Source organism: Zootoca vivipara, chromosome 3, assembly GCF_965207765.1.
Source record: "Zootoca vivipara chromosome 3, rZooViv2.hap1.1, whole genome shotgun sequence".
NCBI classification, from domain to species: Eukaryota; Metazoa; Chordata; class Lepidosauria; order Squamata; family Lacertidae; genus Zootoca; species Zootoca vivipara.
This window is the reverse complement of record NC_142586.1, coordinates 115272061-115294577: the sequence shown is the minus strand read 5'-3', so window position 1 is coordinate 115294577 and position 22517 is coordinate 115272061. Positions and strand designations below refer to the sequence as shown.

At 42.5% G+C, this 22517-nt stretch overlaps 1 protein-coding gene across 4 annotated transcripts in view; it reads left to right on the top strand.

The window, feature by feature from the left end:
* Positions 1 to 22517, top strand: part of MSRA (methionine sulfoxide reductase A) — a 179077-nt gene that overhangs the window by 50676 nt on the left and 105884 nt on the right. For all 4 annotated transcript variants that reach the window (XM_035110866.3, XM_035110867.3, XM_088666940.1 and 1 more), the window contains exon 2: positions 19852 to 19920. In XM_035110866.3, the coding sequence (XP_034966757.1) occupies positions 19852 to 19920 (69 nt within the window). The remainder of the gene's footprint in view (positions 1 to 19851; positions 19921 to 22517) is intronic.

The following is a 22517-nucleotide window of genomic DNA, read 5'->3' as shown; positions in this document are numbered from 1 at the left end:
GGTTGGGTTTTTTCTTTTATTTGTTTACAATCTCGTAGGATGTGAAGATGCTGCCTGTTTAGGTTTGTTTGAATATCCTCAGTTTTATATTATGGTAATATATTGCCTTTTACATGTGGTTGAGAAGGTGGCAGTTTTTATTCAAGAATTTCTTTTTTTCTGAGGTTGTAGGCAAGGGAAAGAAACTTCCAAGGGAAGAAACTTTATAATAATAATAATAATAATTTATTATTTATACCCCGCCCATCTGGCCGGGTTCCCCCAGCCACTCTGGGCGGCTTCCAACAAAACAGAAATTCTAAAATACAGAAATCCATCAAACATTAAAATACAGAAATCCATCAAACATTAAAAGCTTCCCTAAACAGCGCTGCCTTGAGATGCCTTCTAAAGGTCTGGTAATTGTTGTTCTCTTTGCCCTCTAGTGGGAGGGCATTCCACAGGGTGGGTGCCACTACCGAGAAGGCCCTCTGCCTGGTTCCCTGTAACTTGGCTTCTCGTAGTGAGGGAACCGCCAGAAGGCCCTCGGAGCTGGACCTCAGTGTCCGGGCAGAACGATGGGGGTGGAGACGCTCCTTCAGGTATACCGGACCGAGGCCGTTTAGGGTTTTAAAGGTCAACACCAACACTTTGAATTGTGCTCGGAAACGTACTGGGAGCCAATGTAGGTCTTTCAGGACCGGTGTTATGCCAACTTTGATGGCAACTAGCATTCATGTTCACAGATGCATCTATCTAGATCTAGATTTGCAATTTACCAGTGCAGCCCTTGAACGACATACTGTATATTGGAATTTAGAGAAGGTTTATAACTTCTTGTTCTGAAAAAAAGGACCCAGAAACAGGAGTGTTTCTCCCTTGTACTTTGCACACAAAACCTGTTCATGGATTATGTTGGAATTGCTGTTTTCATGAGAGTCATCTAGCTGTGTGGGCAATGCAGCATGTTAGGTCGCCACTCACAAATCTCAGCTGCAGCAACTCAGCAACAGCGGAATATGCCTGAGGGAATGTGCAGTCTGGCTTACCAGAAAATGAGCGAGTGACCGAATACGGTACTTTCCTTTCCTGTTCAGACTTGATTCAACACCTTGAGCATATGCCTTACAGGCCTGGTTGCCTCCTGTATCAGTTCATTGCACTTTCTTAAGCAGCTCCATCCCACAGCCTCCGATCCTTTAAGTTTTCCTTGCCTACAACTAGGCAGCTGTACCAGGTTTCGGGCAGCCAAGCTTGCTCTTTCTTCCTGCTCCAGGGTTCCTTTGTCTCTTATATGAGTTTGACTCATTGCACATTGAACACTGCAAGGGGGGGGAGCTCTTTGGTTTTCAGGGTGCCTCACTATTTTTTGTTTAAAAGTATCTCACGAGAGTAATAAATTATTAGTTCTAGGCTTCTCTTGTAGCAAGCACTCGAGTTGGTGACCAAAATAGGACCGCCTTCAGGTGTCTCCAAAAGGCCATGTAATTGTTTGATACCTGACACCTGACATTTGACATCTGATAGGAGGGCGTTCCACAGGGCCGGTGCCGCTCCTGAGAAGGCCCTCAAAGCTGGACCTCAGCGTGTGTTGGCTGAACAATGGGGGTGGGGGCGCTCCTTCAGGGCCGAGGCCTTTTAGGGCTTTAAAGGTAATTGCTTAAGAGTGGCTTACTTAAGACTCCTCAGTGGACTCCCATATATGTTGACAGACAGTTTTACCTATGTGTTGTCAGAGTATTCTCTGAGCCCATCAGGGCTTGACCCAACAGGAAAGGTGGCAGAAGACTTTTGCTTGCTGGGCATCCATGCTGCCAGAGTGGCTGATGCGCCTGTATGTCAACCACAGTTCTGTGGTAAGTGGCGCCTGACCCCAAATTTTGCCCATCTTGAACCATGCACTTCTCAGTCTCTTTGTACCCCATTTTGCTGGGTTACTCTACTCCCATTCCTTTCCCCCTAGCTTTCTACCCATACCTTGCCTTCTTTCTTCCTCACTTTGTGTTTTAGGAAGAACATAGGAAGCTGGTCCGTCTAGTTCAGCATTGTCTGTATTGGCCACTCGCAGTGTTCCAGGATTTCAAGCAGGAGTCTTTTGTAGCCCTGTCAGGAAGTGCTGGAGATGGAGGCTAGGACCTTTTGTATGCAAAACATGTATTCTACAGCTCAGCTACAGCCCTAGATCTCTCTCCCTTTTCCATAGCACATTTGCTAGTACCGGTACCATCCACGCCTGTGTTCCCCAGAGGCCCTACTGCTTGTAGGAAGAGCATCACTAGAAGAGTGAGCATCATTTAGTAATAAAAATCTGTTATTTGCTTTTGTCCTTTTACTGGAGTGTTGCAGTCTATGATCTCTACCCACACTAAGAGGGGGTATAGAATTATATCAAAAAGTAAAACCCATAGTTCGTATCCCTTTAACAACAGCTTTTATTTAGGTTTCGATTGAGCAAATGCAGTCTCATGATTTCAGAAAGAATGCGGTCCGGGCTGTCACAATGGGATGCAAATTGATTGGACTTTTCTCCATTTATTTGGTTTTAGCACTGCAGGTTTTCTGATTGCTAATTCAGCAAAGACACAGAGGTCATAAATACGTGTAATTTTCCACAAGGTTAGATCAAATGTGTTAATAGGAGAAGAAACATTAACAGGCCACATTCACAAAAGCTCTTCAGAAAAGATCACAGAGTTTCAAGGACTTTCTTTTTGTCTTGGATGAACAATACATTCCTTTTTTTTAAAGGGGAAAATTAGCTTGGCTCATAGAAAGTTATGTTAAAGCTTGGGTTAAACCATTGTGTTAATTATCTGGAGGTCATTTGGAGAAAATTGCCATCAAACACATTGAAAAGATTTTATATTTTCACAGAAATTATGATCTTCTGTTTCTATGGAAACAGCAACTGTTACTCGTGAAAGCTTTTTAATGGAGGTTTGCAGAAGCTTAATGCGGAGAAATTTAGCAACATCTCTTTAGAACACCCAAACCAACAACCAACTACAGTACATACATGTGGCCAGTTTCATTATTACGTTTTATAAAGCTAGGGCAGTTTTAGCTGATTGTAGTTGCTATATCACAATATTTGGATTCTGGTTCCTAAAATGTTCCATGCATTTGCACGCATACATGTCTTCTGATCTTTGTGCAGGGATATTCAGTTCCACCACATTTTAATGGGATAAGGAACCATTCTCTGGTTCTTATATCTTCAAAGGCTAAGCAAATGAGATTCTGAAAGGGTTGCAAAAGACAGTGTATTTTCTGGGCTAGTCTGCATGGAACACTAACCTGTGATCAGTGCTATGCGGGTAAGGCTCAGCAAGCTGAAGTAGAACATTGAGTTTGTATGCTTCCCTCGCCTGCCGGCATGAATCTCCGTTTCGAGTGTACGTGTGAACAAGGAGGCCTGGTTTAAAATAAGCAGTGTTTATTTCTTGCTAATTGAGAAAGCTTCAAACCTTGACTTACCAATGGTACTTCGGTTTACGAACTTAATCAGTTCCGGAAGTCTGTTCTTAAACCAAATCTGTTCTTAAACCGAGACGCGCTTTCACTAATGAGGCCTCCTGCCGCTGGTGCCCTTCCACCATTCGGTTTCCATTCTTAGACCGAGGTAAAGTTCTCAAACCAGGACACTATTTTCGGTTTTACGGAGTTTGTAAACCAAATTGTTCTTAAACCGGACTCTTATTAAACCGAGGTACCACTGTATTTGTTTTAAACCAGGATTTCTGATTTGCAACCTAATGCTCAGCTGAGATTCTTTGAAAATGAAAGTAAAGCTAGTAGCAGTCATTATCCTGGATGTGTGGAAGAAGGGAGGGCGGAGTGTGTATGTCTTTGTCCCTTTACTCTAGATTTCTGAGGATCACCTGTATAACACTGAACCTTGGTTTAGCATTATGTGTGTGCGAGCCCTCTGTGTTTTTAAAGCAAATTAGAATTACATACCTGGGCATCTAAGTTCTGTACAAACAAAGCTGAAATCTGTGCCCGGTATAAATGGTACAAATGGGGGGGGGGGAATTCAGATCCTCTTGATGCCTTGATTTTTCTGTGAGTTGGTGAGATGAGGAAAAAAACTCGCTCCCACGGGTTCTTCTCCGCTGCCTCTGGTTCTGCTCTGCACCTTAATTTTACCAAAGAGCTGTGAGCAATGAAGCAGACTGGGAGGTGACTGGGTGTAGGTGGCAGAAAACGCTCCCTAAAGGTGGTTGAACGCTTGTTTAGTTTACAGAGTTCTGCCTGCCAAGTGGTGATGAAGCCAGGAAAGGATGTTGCTGCCTGCATTGCATCTTCAGTGAGTCATCCTGCAAAGTTGTATCAGGGGGTCATACTAGTCCAGGCATAGGCAAACTCGGCCCTCCAGATGTTTTGAGACTACAGCTCCCACCATCCCTGACCACTGGTCCTGTTAGCTAGGGATGATGGGAGTTGTAGTCCCAAAACATCCGGAGGGCCGAGTTTGCCTATGCATGTACTAGTCCCACGGTTTGGGTTGGTATCCAGTTTCTATGTCTCCAGACTAATTCCATTTACAAGCAGAAGTTGTTCCGCTGAAAGTTGCCACTACTGAATACTGCTTGGGTGCTATTTTCAGTGGCAGCAATTAGGACTGAATTACTGTGCCAATAATTAACATGGCTAATTCTTGTGATGTAATTACTACAAACAATAATAACTAAACAGGGTAATAAGAGCTAATGCAGCCCTTGCCCTGAAATATTCCGAATGGCTCTGGATTCACCTAATTTCTAAGTATCGCATGTACGTGCGCACAAATCATAAGAATGAGAATAATTTTTTTAAAAAATGCCAATGTAAAATTTTCCCAGCAGTGTCATTCCATCCAGCATAGAAAACAATTTGATTCCAGTGAATGCTGTTGCAAATATTGATTTAATTAAGTATCTCCATTAATTCCTAGTTCTCCTCTGGCCAGTTTTGCCTTTTCTTCCTGCTGAAGTTGTCCAATAAACGTTTAGGAGTCTTGATGTATTTTCTTAATTAGATGGTTGTGATAATGAGTCCCCATGCCGGACTTAATTTGATGCACAAGATGCAAAGGGTCTAAACTTTTACCCCCCTGAAGGGGAGGAGGGAAACATGCACAGCAGAGCAAGTTTTATTGAAACTTACAAGTTCAGTTCATTTTGGCTCTTGAGGACAAACTGCATGGGTGCAATTTAAAAATAACAAAGCAGCCATTGGGTTTGGATCGCAGGCTTTTTAGAAATGAAACTCTTTGACAGAAAAGGCCACCAGTGTTTTAGTAGGATAATCTCCACTGCAGAAAAACATTTCAGGATTATCCTAACAGCTGAACTCTTACAACTCACAAGATGCAGGTCTTCCTAAACATCATCATGTGCTGCAATTACTACAGTAGCAGCAGGATTTTCAGTGACACCAGCTCCCCTACATCTGCCTTCAAGGAGCAGAAGCAGAAAAGAAACCACCCACTGAATGCGTCCGGCATGTTGCAGGGAGGCCTTGCCTGTTAGCATCTTCCCCTACCAGCTGCCATGCAACCTGCAGTCTGGTGTTTTTTTTCTTACTAAAAGATTATATAGTAAGATATATTAGAAAATGTCAAATGGGGAGGATGTGGGGTACAAAAAAATCTTGAGCGGGGGCATGCGTGCGTACCCCACAGGCAGGGGTTAGGCACCCCGGTATTACGTTTCGTGGGCCAGAGCCCACTATGTCAGATGCGTAAGTGTATTCCTCAGTTGCCAGGTTCACATGGTTGAAGAGGACAGAAAACAGTGAAAGTTAAATGGCAATAAAACACAGAAAGCACCATACACTCTCTGAAATTAATTAAAGCTTCAGTGTAGGCCAAATAAGCACAGTGATCCTTCACAATACTATAGCAATAATTGGTGATAAGCATAATCTTACCATTGCTTAGTAAATTAGCCTCTGAGGAAGAACAGGAAACAATAACCCTTGTTCAGATCTAGATAAATAGAATTTATGTATTGATAAGTTGTAATCCAGCAGTTTAATACTGGAGTTTCCCTTTAAAGTTGCTTTGTATAATAATAATAATAATAATAATAATAATAATAATAATAATAATAATAATAATATAATTCTGGGCTGAACAATGGGGGTGGAGATGCTCCTACAGGTATAATGGAATGAGGCCATTTAGGGCTTTAAAGGTCAGCACCAACACTTTGAATTGTGCTGGGAAACGTACTGGGAACCAACGTAGGTCTTTCAGGACCGGTGTTGTGTGGTCCCTGTGGCCTCTCCCAGTCACCAGTTTAGCTGCTGCATTCTGGATTAGTTGTAGTTTCTGAGTCACCTTCAAAAGTAGCCCAACATAGATGGGCACTTTAAATTCCATGTAGGGTGTAATGCTGTCTTACTTGTTTCCGAATATTCTGATGTTAGATTTGTGCCTATATATTTACAGGAGCTGGTATAGGAGCCAACTCCTAGGGATTTTGGCCCTGCCAATAATTTTTTTTATGAGCCCCCCCCCCCAAGCTAATGGGCATTGCCATTCAAATGGTGTGCATGGGCCACATCATGTGATCAATTATGTGGGGTGGGGCTTTCCTTCCCCGCCCATATTTTGTTCAAGTTGGCACCCATGGGGTGTATGGGGTGGGGTAGTACCTCTGGTGGGGGACACGTCATGCTCCTTCTGGGGTAGTTTGTCCACCTTTGGTCCCCATCTGCACTCAGCTCTCACCTGTGACTCCTAGAAGCTGTCAGCGGCCACAAGTCTGGGAAACAGCTTCAACTGGCCGGCTAAACCAGGTGAGGGTAGCTGATGGGTCTCAAAGCCTCAATGAGTTTGGGACTTTCCACGCATGCAAAGATGGGCTCTAGTGGATTGAGCGGACGAGATCAAGAGTGGGTCCAACGGTCAAGAAGGTGGTTTCTGCACATCCTGGAGAGGGAAGTGAGGGACAGATGGGTTTCTTCAACCTGGAAAGGCAGCCCATCTAGGAGGAGGACACTGGCCCTGAGCCTCCACTGCCTTGCTGGATATCTTTGAGAGAAGAAAAACCTAATAAGTAAACCTTATGCAAGTCTGGAGTGGAGACCTTAAGATGATTTGGATGGCACCTTGTATGCTGCCTCCTGGCAACTCCTGAGGCTAAACTAGAGTCAAACATATTGCTCTGCTTTCCTTTAGACCACATCAGCGAGGCCAAGAGCGGGGACTTGTCTGGGCAGCCTAGGACCTCCATACACACTACCCAGGCTTGCACACTGGGGAAACCCTTTGGTGCTGCTAATGCAACAGTTTGACTTCACCTCTGGAAAGGCACTCCATTGTCTCTCAAGACAGACTGATGCCAACAACATTTACAGGAACTGGCTTGTTTATCCTACCTGGAATGTAGAAAGGCACTGCTGAGAGATGGTTGCTATCGTATCACAGTGGAAAATGACCTGGTAAATGAACTATTGTGTCTTCCCTTGTTATGTCCAGTACTAGTTTGATTTAGTTACTGCGTTGGCATCTGGGGTTGAGACCCTACAAGAATCGGTCCACATATCAGGCAAGATTATTACAGGAACTCATTCTGAATTCATTACAAGGTTTTTGAAAGTGCAAGTACACAGTGTCTCCTGGCTTGTTTTGGTAGAGAAGAAATTTCCTGACCTGCTTGGGCCACTGTGCCATATGAAAGGTGAGCTCTGTGGAGGTTCATAAACATGGTTGCATTTCCAGTGGCCACCTGCATGGACTGGGCCAACTTTGTAAAAATGGAAAAAGCTGATCCAGGTCAAAAGTATGTAAAGCTGTTTATACATTTTTGTTATCATGCTACAGTATATCAACCGCTGGTGCAATTCCATTTGGTTTTATTGTTTATTACAGTTATTTATAATATCACCTTTCAGGATGCAGAGCCTTCCACGTGTTTTGGTTTTAGCTTACTGTTAATCTTCAGTATAGAAATGAATACTATGCTGACTATAGTATTTGGGGTGTTTTTCTCTTTTAACCTTGGTTTCCATAACAGGAAAAGCAGTGAGTACCCAGAGGCCCCCCCCCAATCTTATACTTGCTGTTTTGCTCCCATTTCCCACTTTCTGATTATATTCATATCATCACAGTTCATAATAAAAGTGGTGTATTTGGCAGAATTTCTTCTAAAGTATATTTAATTTTCTTATTTCAATTATAATTGTCAGTTTTTGTCAGCTACAGAAAATACAATGGCATATGTATTGGAAGAGCTTTAATTTTCTAAAAAGCTTTTAGAGAGAACATGTTAAAGCAATGCTGTACTACTTAACCGTGAGAAATTATCATTGCATTCTAATTTTAAGTAATGTTATTAATTAATTCTTAATATCTGAATCTGGACAGCTTATTTAACGGATGTAGTTGAGGATATACTTCACTAGGCTATTCTTTCATTTCATTGGAATATTTTGGAATTGCAAAATTTCTTATTGTATCTTTTACATAATCTATTTTAGCTTCATTTATTTTATACGTGATCCACCCAAATCTATAACTTAATTTAAATCAAACAAATAGAAAGCCTATTAAAGGAAATATGCTGTATCAATCCAATTTGAGACAGGTTTAATATTTAGAAGCTTAAACATGCTTTGGGATTATCTTATCTTCACCCTTTAACTAAAATTTAAAGCATGTGTACGGAGACATGAATCTGCAGCAAAATGGGAGGGGGGTTGGAAATGACCAAATATATCACAACAACCCTGTTGGGAACTATGTTCTACCCAAGCCAGTGGAATTCATTTCAAAACAAGCTGTGACTTGTTCTGACAGAGCTACCCCTCCATCTCGGGAGGGCCTGCCAACACCCCCCCCCCTCCCCAAAAATCCCATTACAGGTAGTCACTTTCATATTTCAAGCACAGTGTCGCTATTGGGAACACAGGAGAAGGCCACTTTCAGGATTGTTTCTGGCCCATCTTCACTGTACTTCCTATCAGCAGCATCTCATAAATGTAGGAGCACTTGTAGATTACAAATGTGCAGCATGGGATGGGAGGGTCAGTTGTTAGTGTGATAGCATTGAGTAGTGGAGGCCCGTACTCGTTGGGACTTGTAGGTTAGAAGGCAGGGAGGCCAACGGTAGATGGATTCCAGAAAAGTGACTGGCGGAGGCAGAGCAAATATTAGGCAGAGCCAGTTAATTCTGATACTGTTCTCATACTCTTCCCTGCTGTGTTCTACAAAGGGAGCGCTGAGATCAAATATTGGAAAGTTGGCAGCTTTGCCACCCCCTGGACTGGTTATTAGCAAGGAGGCTGGCAGCTGAGGGCTGGCTGAGCTTAGTGGGGCAGTGCCCCATTCACCCTAATGGATCAGTTTCCATTGGGCCATTGACACATACTGTGTGGTGGCTTGGAGAACGCCATGGGTTGCTATGCTGAGCTGACTTGGCAGTCATTGCACCATTCTTGCGTGCTTATTTGCTGGTGTAGGGTCTTATAGGGCACACCCTATAAGAGTGCAGAAGTAGGGTGCCCGACTTGCCTTACTGAGAAAAAACTTTCCTGTTTGATCGCCCCGATCTTTATATGCATTGAACGCATTCAGCAAGCGTAGCCAAGACTAAAAGAGTTACATCCACAGCATTTCCCTGCTTATGTTGCTTCTCTACTCTTTTATCAGTGTTCTGCTCTTCATTTATTGTCTCTCCTGAGTCATCAGTATTGGTCTAATGGACTGGAACAGCCTAAGGTGAATGATAATTACTTATTGAGTCGCTGATAGCCCAGATGAGAATAAGGCTTATTAGATCAGTAATAATGGAAATCTGCATTTAATATAGAAATTTGTAACCAGTTTGAAACAAAAGAGCCCAGATCTATTGATCCCCCCCCACTTCTGTCCAGAAAGTTAAAAGTGTTAGAAAACTTTTAAAATTAATAATATGAATCATAGAACCGGAGAGAGAGAATACCGGTACTTTGGCTGTCATCTTGGGCTTGTCGACTTTGAGGCAAGCTCCAATAAGATCAATGGGATTTGCATCCCAAGAAATGCATTTGGGTGCAGTGTGATACCTAGTGTGCACTCATGAAGGTTTTTTTTTGGGGGGGGGTACACTTGGTGCTGTGCTAACAGTGCTTTAAAACTCATTGCAAGTAGCTGAAAGTCTGTAAATTTTGATAACAAACTTGATTTGCAACGTGGGTTGAGTAATTTTGATTGCAACTGTAAAAAATATTGCACATACAGTAGCTTAAAATACTGATTGAGTTTTCATATTCTGGTCAGAACTGTACAGATGACCATTTCCTGTTGGCTGAATTTTCATGCCAATAATGTGAAATGATGCAAATTGTACGTGAGTTTGACCAAACTGCGGGAGGCAGTGGAAGACAGGAGTGCCTGGCGTGCTGTGGTCCATGGGGTCACGAAGAGTCGGACACGACTAAATGACTAAACAACAACAAATCAGTACAAGAAAAGAGGGTACCGTACTATTACATGAGCACATTGAGCTTCTGCTTGTTTGTCCAGCCTTATGATTCATTTGGAGAGGGAAGGAAGAAGACTGGGTGTCCCCTGACAACTGCTTGCCTTGTGATTCCCTCTGGAGACCCATTATCTCATGTTTTAATCATGGAATCTCCCTTGGCCTGGGAACTTCTTTATCTAGATTATCTCCAAGAGGGCAAAGCAGGATGTGCAGACTTTCTCTCTTTTGGATATCTCTTTTTTAAACAGTTTGTTGGACAGGGCAGCTGAAGCACTGCTGCTTATTTCCAAAACCTGTATCTATTTAAAGACGATGTGTGAACTGAAACCTGGTTGTAGAGGCTCTTCACAGAACTTGTGGCTTTCCTTTAATTTCCCTGGCAAGAACTGCTGCTGACCCAGGATACTTTGGTTCCTAAGGTGGTCCTGTCCCCAACCATACACACACACACACTCCACTAACCAACAAGGGGCACAATCCAGTGGGTGGTTCTTCTGCCCAGTGCTCACTGAAATGAACAGGAACCATTCAAGAGCGCCCCAAATTCAGCACCCAACCCAACCAAAGCAGAAATTCCCTTTCCAGAATTTCCCTTTTCCGCTAAACCCCAACACCGCACGGAATTCGCCACCGAGGTGCTGCGGATGGGGCTTTATTTATTATTATTTGTTTGTTGTTTCCATTGGTACCCCAATGGGGGGAATGCTGGGGGGGCTAGTCTGAAACAAGATTCTAAAAGGGAGGCCTGGAACTCTCCAGCTTATCTGAGCATTACTCCTGATCATTTATCACTGTCAGATGGGAGTGGGCGGGGGTGGGGAAGAGGCACTGAACCATTCCTGCTCATCTGTTGACTGACAGCTGAATGAAGCTTTAATGCAACCTCCAGGCAGATAATCTGCCATCAAGGGGAGGTGGGGGGGGGAGTGTGTACAAGGAAGATACTCTATCACAGCCTGCATATTGCTTACAGCTACTGACATCTTCACGAGGGCTGTTGTGTGTGGGGTGGGGTGGGGGTGGGGTTGCCGTTTGTGCTGTATTAGCAGCATACTGGAGACGTGCGTTCAATCTCCAAAATGATAATACTGCGACATTGTGAGCCAGATGAGAAGGTGTCAGTGTTTTTGTTCTACGTTTGTACACAGGGAGTTGACTCCTGACAAATGTCAGTGTCCAAGGGAGCCAGTGTAGCCTGTAAAATAGTGTGAGTTGGAAGATTCCCCATTTCTGATTCTGCCACAGCCATGAACTCACCCAGTAGCCTCAGGCAAGCCATGATTCTCTCAACCTCCAACTCAGCCCCTGACCCCAGCCTAGTATATGGGGATAAACAAATATTGAATTTACCCTGTTCTGAATTTAGTTGGCCAGTTCATTTGTTTCTTTTCGCAATGTTGTTCTTCACTTTTTGTTTTTGTTTTTACAGAATCCCACTCCCCCCTGTTTTATTTGTTGTTATTAGTGGTTAAAATACATTGTCTCTGTGGCTTGGTGGATTTGACGTGCTGTTTTGGACAATGACCTCTGTTTTACTCATGTGCTGCAGCTGCAACCTCAGGAAGTCTTCCGTCATCCTAACATCCAAATTCTTTAAATCTTCCCATTTGTATAGAGATTCATTTCATATCACATGCTTTACCTTAGGCAGATTTTATGGAACTTTGCTTGAAAGTGGTGTCAGTTAAAACACAGTTGACAGCAATTGTTATAAACTACTGCAATAAGTATTCTAGAAAGTGAAATTTCAGACTATTTGAACAATGTTAATGTAGCATTCGTGGATTGTGGCTCCGGAAATTTCAACTTTTCCTTTAGGGCCCATTAAGCAACATGGCAAGGAAGCAAGCAAGAGGGAGTACAGTGAACTAGTATTCTACATTTTAGCATTGCTAGTTTAATGATTTCGAACTCCTTCCTTAAAGAATAATATTTTGCTGTTCCATATCAGTAGGAAGCAGTAATTGTAGCTCTGATGCTCCCCAGTTTCCAGCCTCCAAGGGGTGTGCACAGGCCCCTTTCTGTGGCTTTGTCTCTAGATCCAGTCAGTAGCTTCCAGCCTTGCCACCATGGTGTTTTACAGGTATACCTGTTTGGTACCAGCACTTAAACCAGGGATTCTGGGACCAGATGCCCTTGTTGTTGTTTAGTCGTTTAGTCGTGACTGACTCTATCATGACCCCATGGACCACAGCACGCTAGGCACTCCTGTCTTCCACTGCCTCCCGCAGTTTGGTCAAACTCATGTTAGTAGCTTCGATAACAATGTCCAACCATCTCGTCCTCTGTCGTCCCCTTCTCCTAGTGCCCTCAATCTTTCCCAACATCAGGGTCTTTTCCAAGGATTCTTCTCTTCTCATGAGGTGGCCAAAGTATTGGAGCCTCAGTTTCAGGATCTGTCCTTCCAGTGAGCACTCAGGGCTGATTTCCTTCAGAATGGATAGGTTTGATCTTCTTGCAGTCCATGGGACTCTCAAGAGTCTCCTCCAGCACCATAATTCAAAAGCATCAATCCTTCGGCGATCAGCCTTCTTTATGGTCCAGCTCTCACTTCCATACATCACTACTGGGAAAACCATAGCTTTAACTATACGGACCTTTGTCGGCAAGGTGATGTCTCTGCTTTTTAAGATGCTGTCTAGGTTTGTTATTGCTTTTCTCCCAAGAAGCAGGCGTCTTTTAATTTCGTGACTGCTGTCACTATCTGCATTGATCATGGAACTCAAGAAAGTAAAATCTCCCACTGCCTCTATTTCTTCCCCTTCTATTTACCAGGAGGTGATGGGACCAGTGGCCATGATATTAGTTTTTTTGATGTTGAGCTTCAGACCATATTTTGCACTCTCCTCTTTCATCCTCATTAAGAGGTTCTTTAATTCCTCCTCATTTTCTGCCATCAAAGTTGTGTCATCTGCATATCTGAGGTTGTTGATATTTCTTCCAGCAATCTTAATTCCGGTTTGGGATTCATCCAGTCCAGCCTTTCACATGATGAATTCTGCATATAAGTTAAATAAGCAGGGAGACAATATACAGCCTTGTCGTACTCCTTTCCCAATATTGAACCAATCAGTTGTTCCATATCCAGTTCTAACTGTAGCTTCTTGTCCCACATAGAGATTTCTCAGGAGACAGATGAGGTGATCATGCCCTACTTGTCCACTACTAGGACAGCTTTCAAGTAGAGGAACTTAATGATCTAGTTTGCTGTGCTGCACCACCAGCTATGTAATGGCAGTGAAAGCAGCACTAGGTGACTTAAGGCTGGCTGGCCCTATAGTGGCTCTTCACTCTGAGCAAGTTATATTTGCAAGATGCTTCTATACAGATGTGCCTCACTTTATCCTCCTCCCTCTTCATGTATCTGTAAAGTTAGTAAAAGTTTCATTGCAATTCAGTAATTCACAACAAAGTGGATAGTCCACACTCAGGAAATCATTCATTTGTGTGATTAATACAGTGCCTCCCACTTAGTTCATTCAGTGAATGGTTTATATATGACCCAAATGATCCTTTCCCTTTATGATTCTGATGCCATATCCAGTGAGTAGAAGCGCAGTGCAAAGTATTTCTACTTTTTCATGCTCCTTATTTCTGTCTTAAAGTTTCTTAAGGTAGAGTTGCCATATGTCTGGGAATTCCTGGATGTGTCCACTTTTGGGGTCCTACATGCCCATCCAGAGGGAATTTTTGCAAATATCCTGGATTTTGGGATTTTTATTTTTTTTGTTTGCATGCAGGATGCTCTGGTTCAGGCTTGTGCTCAGTTGCAGGTGGCTCTAGCTCTGGCGTGGGCGGCTTGGGCTATCAGGGGATTGCCCTGAAAAAGCTCAACAACTTTATTTTTTACCTCTTGAAATATTGCATGGTCATTGACTTGGTGTGTAGGAGGTGTGAAATCTGGATCTCAGCGATCCAATAATACATTGTCCCGTGTTCTTTATCTTATATCTGAAGTGTTCACCCTTTTCAGACGCAGGACCCTCTTTGAAGCCAAGCATTTATTTGGTGATCTGCTTCTTTAATTTGTTCCCGTATAAGTTTATGCGTGCGACCCACTGTAGGTCAGGCTGTGGTAGTGGGTCCCGGTTCACCATAACAGCAGTCCTACTGGAGCAAAGCAGAGGCCCATCTGGTTTTTGAGGGTCTGGTTGGAAGCAGTGCTTGGGGCTTGGGGCTATTGTTTGGGTGATGAGCTACTCACTCTCAGTGCAGCTGCATTCACCATGCAGCTCTCATGTGTCTGCTCGTATTCACTGTCTTCAGTTGTCTGTTCTGTCCACTGTCCTGAGAATAATTGAATTCAGGGAACAGCTTGCAAATCTCAGGGTAAAGCAGGGGGAACAAGAGAAGGGGAAGGGAGAAGGGGAACGAGCACTGACGAATGTATATAAAGAGAAGAACAGTGAGCTAGGTTCTTGTGGATGTGGGTGTCAGTGGAGTATGGAGACTGATTAGGGATTTGCTTACCATCTGTGGTAATCCTATGTAACTGCAATCCTATGTAAATTTTCATAATTTCAGAGAAATGTGTAAATCATTTAAAAGGCTATATGTTTTAAGTCTGCCTTTCCCTTTCCTGGCAGCAATGGTGCAAACTGTTTTTCTTTTTTTACAAAAATTGTCCAGTAGCACCTTATAGACCAACTAAGTTTGTTCTGGTATAAGCTTCAGTATGCATGCACACTTCTTCAGATACCTGAACACGAAAGCTTATACCAGAACAAACTTTCATAGAATCGTAGAGTTGGAAGAGACCACAAGGGCCATCCAGTCCAACCCCCTGCCAAGCTGGAAACACCATCAAAGCATTCTTGACATATGCCTGTCAAGCCTCTGCTTAAAGACCTCCAAAGAAGGAGACTCCACCACACTCCTTGGTAGCAAATTCCACTGCCGAACAGCTCTTACTGTCAGGAAGCTCTTCCTAATGTTTAGGTGGAATCTTCTTTCTTGTAGTTTGAATCCATTGCTCCGTGTCCGCTCCTCTGGAGCAGCAGAAAACACCCTCTCTCCCTCCTCTATATGACATCCTTTTATATATTTGAACATGGCTATCATATCACCCCTTAATCTTGTCTTCTCCAGGCTAAACATATCCAGCTCCCTTTGTTGGTCTATAAGGTGCTACTGGACAATTATTTATTTATTTTTTTTTATTTTGACTGCATCAGACCAGCACGACTACCTACCTACCTGAATCTCTTTTTCTTATGAATGCCTAACCAGACTTTTTTTTTTACTTTTTTAAAGAGAAAAATAATAATTTCCAAATCCTACCTAAAGGAATTTTGGCCCAGTTTAAAATAATTATTTACTGACATATTGTACTGAATATTGTACTGAAACACTTCATATTTTGTAGCATCAATCAGTGTGCAGACAGTAATGCCGCTTGATATAATGGATGCAGTCGAATGTGGGGTGTCACATCGCGATACATCAACTGCATGAAAACATTGCTGGAACTATTTTAAGCCACCACAGTGCCCTTTGCCAGTGTCAATTTTAATAAGTGAAAATAATTTGTTCCCAGTATAACTTGGAGCCATATTGTTTTTCACAAAGCTCCCGTCCAGCCAAATGAAAAGCAGTATTTGAGGGTACTTGGTGGGGGCTGCTCTTCAAGGATGGGGGCTTTTCTTTTGCTAGTCTCCTGGCAAGTGTCATTCAGCCCTCAAAGCCCTGGAGCTGGGAATTGTTCTGCTGTTGGAGATCTTGGGAGAGAGATTGGGTTCAGTGGCAGTGGTGTTCGGAACAGGAGATTAGAATCATAGAATCATAGAGTTGCAAGAGACCACAAGGGCCATCCAGTCCAACCCCCTGCCAAGCAGGAAACACCATCAAAGCATTCCTGACATATGCCTGTCAAGCCTCTGCTTAAAGACCTCCAAAGAAGGAGACTCCACCACACTCCTTGGTAGCAAATTCCACTGCCGAACAGCTCTTACTGTCAGGAAGTTCATTCTAATGTTTAGGTGGAATCTTCTTTCTTTTAGTTTGAATCCATTGCTCCGTGTCCGCTTCTCTGGAGCAGCAGAAAACAACCTTTCTCCCTCCTCTATATGACATCCTTTTAAGAAGCAGGAGCCTAAAGTGCCTTTGCTAGGGGTTAAGATTAAACAGCTTGCCATTTGCAACATGAGAATTTTCAGTATCCTGCACAACTGTGTATAGCAAAGGGTGCAATTGGGGATTTAAAAGGCAGTTAAGACATCGGGGGAGGTTGTGTAGCATTGGGGCAAACACTGTGTTTGTCTGATATGCTGGCCTGACCTTGCAGAAAGTTTAAAGTGGGCCAGGAGACAAACAACTAATTTAGGCTCAGTTTAAAAGAAAATACGTAAACAGCACTGAAAGCACCCACCCACACCCACCCTCTTGTAATTTTCTCAAATTCCCTTGAGTACCAACTCCAAGCTTTGTTTGCTGAGTAGCACGAGGAGCAGATGCTTGAGAATCAAAGATGTAACCCCCCAGTGAAGCTAGTTGAGCAAGTTCTTTCAATCATGACAATGAGAGCTAACTCTTCTACTGTTGAAGAGGAACATTTGAGTGGAAAGCAGCATTAGCAAATGGACACAATCTCTCTCTCTCTCTCTCTCTCTCTCTCTCTCTCTGTCTCCCCGCACCCGCTGACATTAGACGTTTCACTTATAAGATACTGAAAGAGAAAATCACAGTGACAAATACCCACTTTTAAATGAAATACATTATTTCCATCTCTTTCTGGTTCGCATCTTGTATGCAAGTCTGAAATGCAAACCACTGGCTTCCAGATATTTTTTTGATGCTTATTCACAGCAGTGAAGGATTGTTACAAAGAGTGGGAGTTAAGGGGTAAGTTTGGGAATGGGCTGGAAATCAGGTGGAAGAAACTTCTGCCAGTGTACAGTAATCCCATGGCAATCCTACCGGTATTGTCTTTCATGGCACTTGTGATTTATTGCTGCATCTCAGATTGCCAGTGCTTCTTCCTCCCCCCTTAAGCCATGCAACTCTCAGAAAAAAGGAATTTACTCGTTTCCTACAGTAGTGCTTTTCTTTTTAGTTTAGAACTTAAAACAAACATTTGGGGCTTTTTAACTTGCAAGGAATAAATGGAACAGACAGTCCATATCCTAGGAACATTGTAAGTTGCTTTATAGAGAGATAGATTGGCCCATCTTTCGCAGTACAGTGGTACCTTGGTTCTCAAACTTAATCTGTTCCGAAACCAAAGTGTTCCCAAACCAAGGTGTGCTTTCCCGTAGAAAGAAATGAAAAATGGATCAATCAATTCCAGACTTTTAAAAACAACCCCTAAAACAGCAATTTAACATGAATTTTACTATCTAACAAGACCATTGATCCATAAAATGAAAGCGGTAAACATTGTACTGCAGTCACACAATCAATCAATCAATCAATCAGTAGCTGACCACACAGTCACAAAAACAAATAAATAAAAGAGCTGCAAAAACAAAAACAAAAACCCAATGCAAAATAAATAGCAAAAACAGACAGACTTCAACGTAACAATCAAAACAGAAGTGTGGCACTCAAAACGGAAGCGTGGCACTAAAATCGGAAGTGTGGCACTCAAATTGGAAGTGTGGCACTCAAAACAGAAGTGTAATGCTCAAAATGGAGCATGTTTGGCTTACCAAAAAGATGGAACACTGGAACACTTACTTCTGGGTTTGCAGTGTTCGGGTTCCAAATTGTTGAGTACCAAAGCATTTGAGAACCAAGGTAACACTGTATTGTCTGCATGGACTTGCTGTGGCTTCTCTACAGTTTAAAAGAGGGGATATTCCCAGCCCTTCCTGGAGATTCCGGGGATTGAACCTGGGAACTTCTGCGGAAAAAGCAGGTGCTCTGCTATTGGGTATGGCCTTTTCCTTATTCTTTCTTCTTCATACTTCCCAGATACTTCTCCTGCTCTTCCTTCGGGAGGGTGATCTTTTGCTTCTTCCAAGTGTACAGATGGAGCAGCTTTAGCCTGTTCCATTTATTTTTGCAGACTTTAAGAACGGAAGAAAAGCTCTGCTGGATCAGACCAAGGTCCATTAGTACAGCATCCTGTTCTTACACATGAAAATTAAATTATGTACTTCAATTTTATATGTACTGTACTGTTTCCCCCAAATGCTCATTTTATTGGAACCTGCTTGGCTGTGCCTCATGACCATTGCTGGTTCAGTTTTTTGTTTTTTGCAAATGTTCCCGCAGAATTACATGCTAATTGCGTTGGTGTGGTCTCATCAAAGCCAATGGAACCTGACGTTAAAATATCTGGGCACTGTAGTGGATATTGTTGTAAAGGTTTTTTAGATCTCTGACTTAATGGGAGGTTGTTTAAGAAAATTAATGGCGCTCTATATTTTCTTTAGACCCGTGTGTAACAACAGCACAATAAATTGGTATTGAAATAAAATACAGAAGTGAATTTCATTTCACACAGGCATAATTGAAAGCAAGTATTTTAAAAGCCTATTAGCTGTAAATAACAAGTATCTAACAAAGTAACCATTATTGATTATATGTGGTGGAGACATTAACAGTTCAAGCTAAAATTATTGAGCTCTCATGAAAATAAAGAGCTGGGGGTGGACCTTTAGGCCATGACAACCAACCCCAAGGTGTTACCTTCCTGTGGCCTCGAAGGTAATGCCCACCACAGAATGCCTTCATGAGAGAATAGGCATAGATAAAATTATCTGTGCCAAATGCCTGCCGGGCGTTAACTTTGGAAGTGTAGACTTGATTCTGACCAAACTATGCCTCCTAGAGCAAAATATACACCAGGAGGCTTAATTTGGTCAGAATCAAGTATATACTTCCAGAGTTAACACTAAATGCAGTTCTTCCGGTAAATCAGCCATCTTAGTTGCTAAAGGGCTGTGAAAATTTGTGTCCCAGGCTTTATAGACTTGTCTACCCATGTGCTATCGGAAACCAAAGGGGCTCACTGGTTGCCAGATGTGACATATACATATTGACATTATTTTCAGCTCTCCCACTCCACTACTACTGTCATTGGTGTCCCCACCCCTTCCTCCTGGAAGCACATTAAAAAAAAAAACGAAATAAGGAATTGTCAAATGGCACTTGTAGAGAGTATTAGAGGGCCTCTTAAATTCCTTAGGTAGCTTACATGGTCACCTTGCCTCTGTAACACCCATAACATTTGAATCGGGGTCCTTAAATCTAGAAGGCCTGCTGTAAATAAAAATTGTTATGTGAATTGTGAACAAACATTAAAAAAACCTCTTGCTTACTGCAAATGGCAATTGCCTTTATCATCACTGCTATGAATAATGGACTTAGCATTAACCCGTGCTAGTTGAGGTAACGAAGATATAAATACGTTTTAGGGGCTTGTTCCCATGATACATTTTCTTACCTGACAGGTACCTATTTCCTTCTTTCTTAGATAAACACCATGTGAATGGAAACAGCATGGTCGAACCTTTTCCAGAGGGAACACACATGGCAATATTTGGTAAGTTTTTCTATCATTAATAATATTGACAATCAGTACAGCTCTTTGTGTGTGCTCTATAAAATTATTTACAATTATTATTCCACTTGGTTGTTAGAATTCCTAACTCTTTGGTGGCTCATTCAAGATGACTGAGTGAGCTTCAAGACTGAGCAGGGACTTGAATCCGAATGTGGCAGACCTTGCAACCTTGGCTATCATTCAAGGTTTGTTTGATTTTGAGAGAAACAAACCATGAACTCATGTTTAGATGACGCAACAAGCCAAGGCTTGTGACTTGTCGCTCCTAGTGTGGTGGAGGAAGATTTTTGGGCAATGAGCACATAGTGGTTTAAATGTGACATGTGAACGCAGCCCTACACTTTTATTGATTTTACTTTTTATAAATTGCTCGGTTACAAGTCCTTCCTTCTGCTTTTGAGTGTTACAAGTCGATATATTTTGGTTTGGGATTTGGGAGCAGGTCCTCTCTGAGCATTCAGTTGAGAATCAATGATTAAAAAACAATAACCAAACAATGCTTTCTCGTTTTTTAGAACAGTTGCATCTTCTAAATACTTTAAACTTAATTATTTTCAGTTTACTATACTTATAATCATTTGCACTGGAAAGCAAATTGAGAGTAATTTTTTTGTATTGAAAATGTTCCATTTTTGGTCTGATGTGTTCACCTTTTACACTAGGCAAATGGTTACACGAGGCATGGAGAAGCAAAGGAATTGGGCTCTAGATTCCCTCAAAACATCTGCAGTTACTGTGACATTACCAAGGACATTTTTGAAGTACAGTGTGCAATAATACGGGAAACTGTCCTTGATTGAGGTTGCATTAGCATTCTCTTATTTCAAAGGATCACATATATATCTTTTTTATGCTTTCTCTCTGATTTTTTGTAAGGCAATGCAACTGTAAACTCTTGAGTGTATGTGTAAGTCCTGTTTATGCTCTCTTTCATGGTCTTTTCCCCAAGGTACCATAATTTGTATTTTTCATTCTGACATTTTGCAGTTTATGTTTTATTTTTCATCTGCTCAGCTTGTATCTTCTTTATCCATCTCAGTGCACGTTGAGTTTGATGTCAGTGCAAATTGCTTTTCAAAAGACTTTTTGATCTGCAGAATACTCTTTTCAGAAGCATAGCATTCTTTCTAGAAGTGAAAAATTCTTAAAATATTCTCCCTGGAGTAGGTGTAGGAACAGACCACCTCCTTGGGTTCAATGCAGAGTTAGATAAACATATATGTTGTATATCTTGTCATTTCTGTTCCTCCGCTGCGGGAGGGACTTTCATAACCAAGCGGTGAGGTATGCTGTGTGGTATTGGTGTGTCCCCAGTAATATTGCCCTTGGAAATGATTGCAGCCTTCATGTCCTTTCAAGGTATTTGTTCACTAAGGACACCTGGTCTCTTGACACACTGTGCTTCACTGCAGTCCACCAGTCAATTACTTTCCAGGTGTTTGGGGAGAAAAAGGAGGAGAGCTCCAGATGCACATAATAATAATAATAATAATAATAATAATAATAATAATAATAATAATAATTTATTTATACCCCGCCCATCTGGCCGGGTTCCCCCAGCCACTCTGGGCGGCTTCCAACAAAACATTAAAATACAGAAATCCATCAAACATTAAAAGCTTCCCTAAACAGAAGTATGTTTCATTGAACCCCAAGCTTCGCTGGGCTGAATAAAACATGTCTTTGTGTACCTGGAGGTCTCCCCCCTTCTTTTCTAGGATTTGGTGCCTTCTCATTGCCTCCCCTCTTGTTTTTGCAGCCTGAGGCAGGTAGCAAAGTTCCTTGTTGCCCACAGGATGTGGCTGGTTGGGTGAACTTGCTTGTGCATGCATGCTTTATGGTGACTTGTGAGGAGTCTCTTGAGTGGATGCTTATATATTTGGTATTTTGTTGGATTAGGTGGCCTCTCGGCCCTTCCCAACTCAACAGTTCTATACAGAACTGTAAGATCCTGTAGAACTCAAACTCCATCCCAGTTGACTCATGGCTCTTTGACACTGCTGGGATCTTTTGCCTGCTGCTGAGTTCCAGAGCAGCCTTTCCCTCATTCCATTCCACAGAGCAGTAGAATGGTCCCCCCCATACCAGGCACTTCAGAGTATCTGCCCCCCCCCCGGCATTTGAACCTACCTGGCAAATAAGATCTTTATTGGGCACCCTTCTCTAGGTGCTCTTGCCTTTCGAAGTTAGGAAGGGTGGTGACTGGAGATAGAGGGAGGAATTCAACACCACACTAAAAATACATATCTGCTTGCCTAACTGAATGACCTCCCCTCCTCCTCCTCCTCCTCCTCCTCCTCCTCCTCCTCCTCCTCCTCCTCCTCTTCTTCTTCTTCTTCTTCTTCTTCTTCTTCTTCTTCTTCTTCTTCTTCTTCTTCTTCTTCTTCTTCTTCTTCTTCTTCTCCTCCTCCTCCTCCTCCTCCTCCTCCTCCTCCTCCTCCTCCTCCTCCTCCTCCTCCTCCTCCTCCTCCTCCTCCTCCTCCTCCTCCTCCTCCTGTGTATTTTTCTGGGGGTTTCCCTTACTGTCACAGGCCAATTTTGGAGATGGTGTGAGGGGAGGAGTGGGGAAAGCCTGC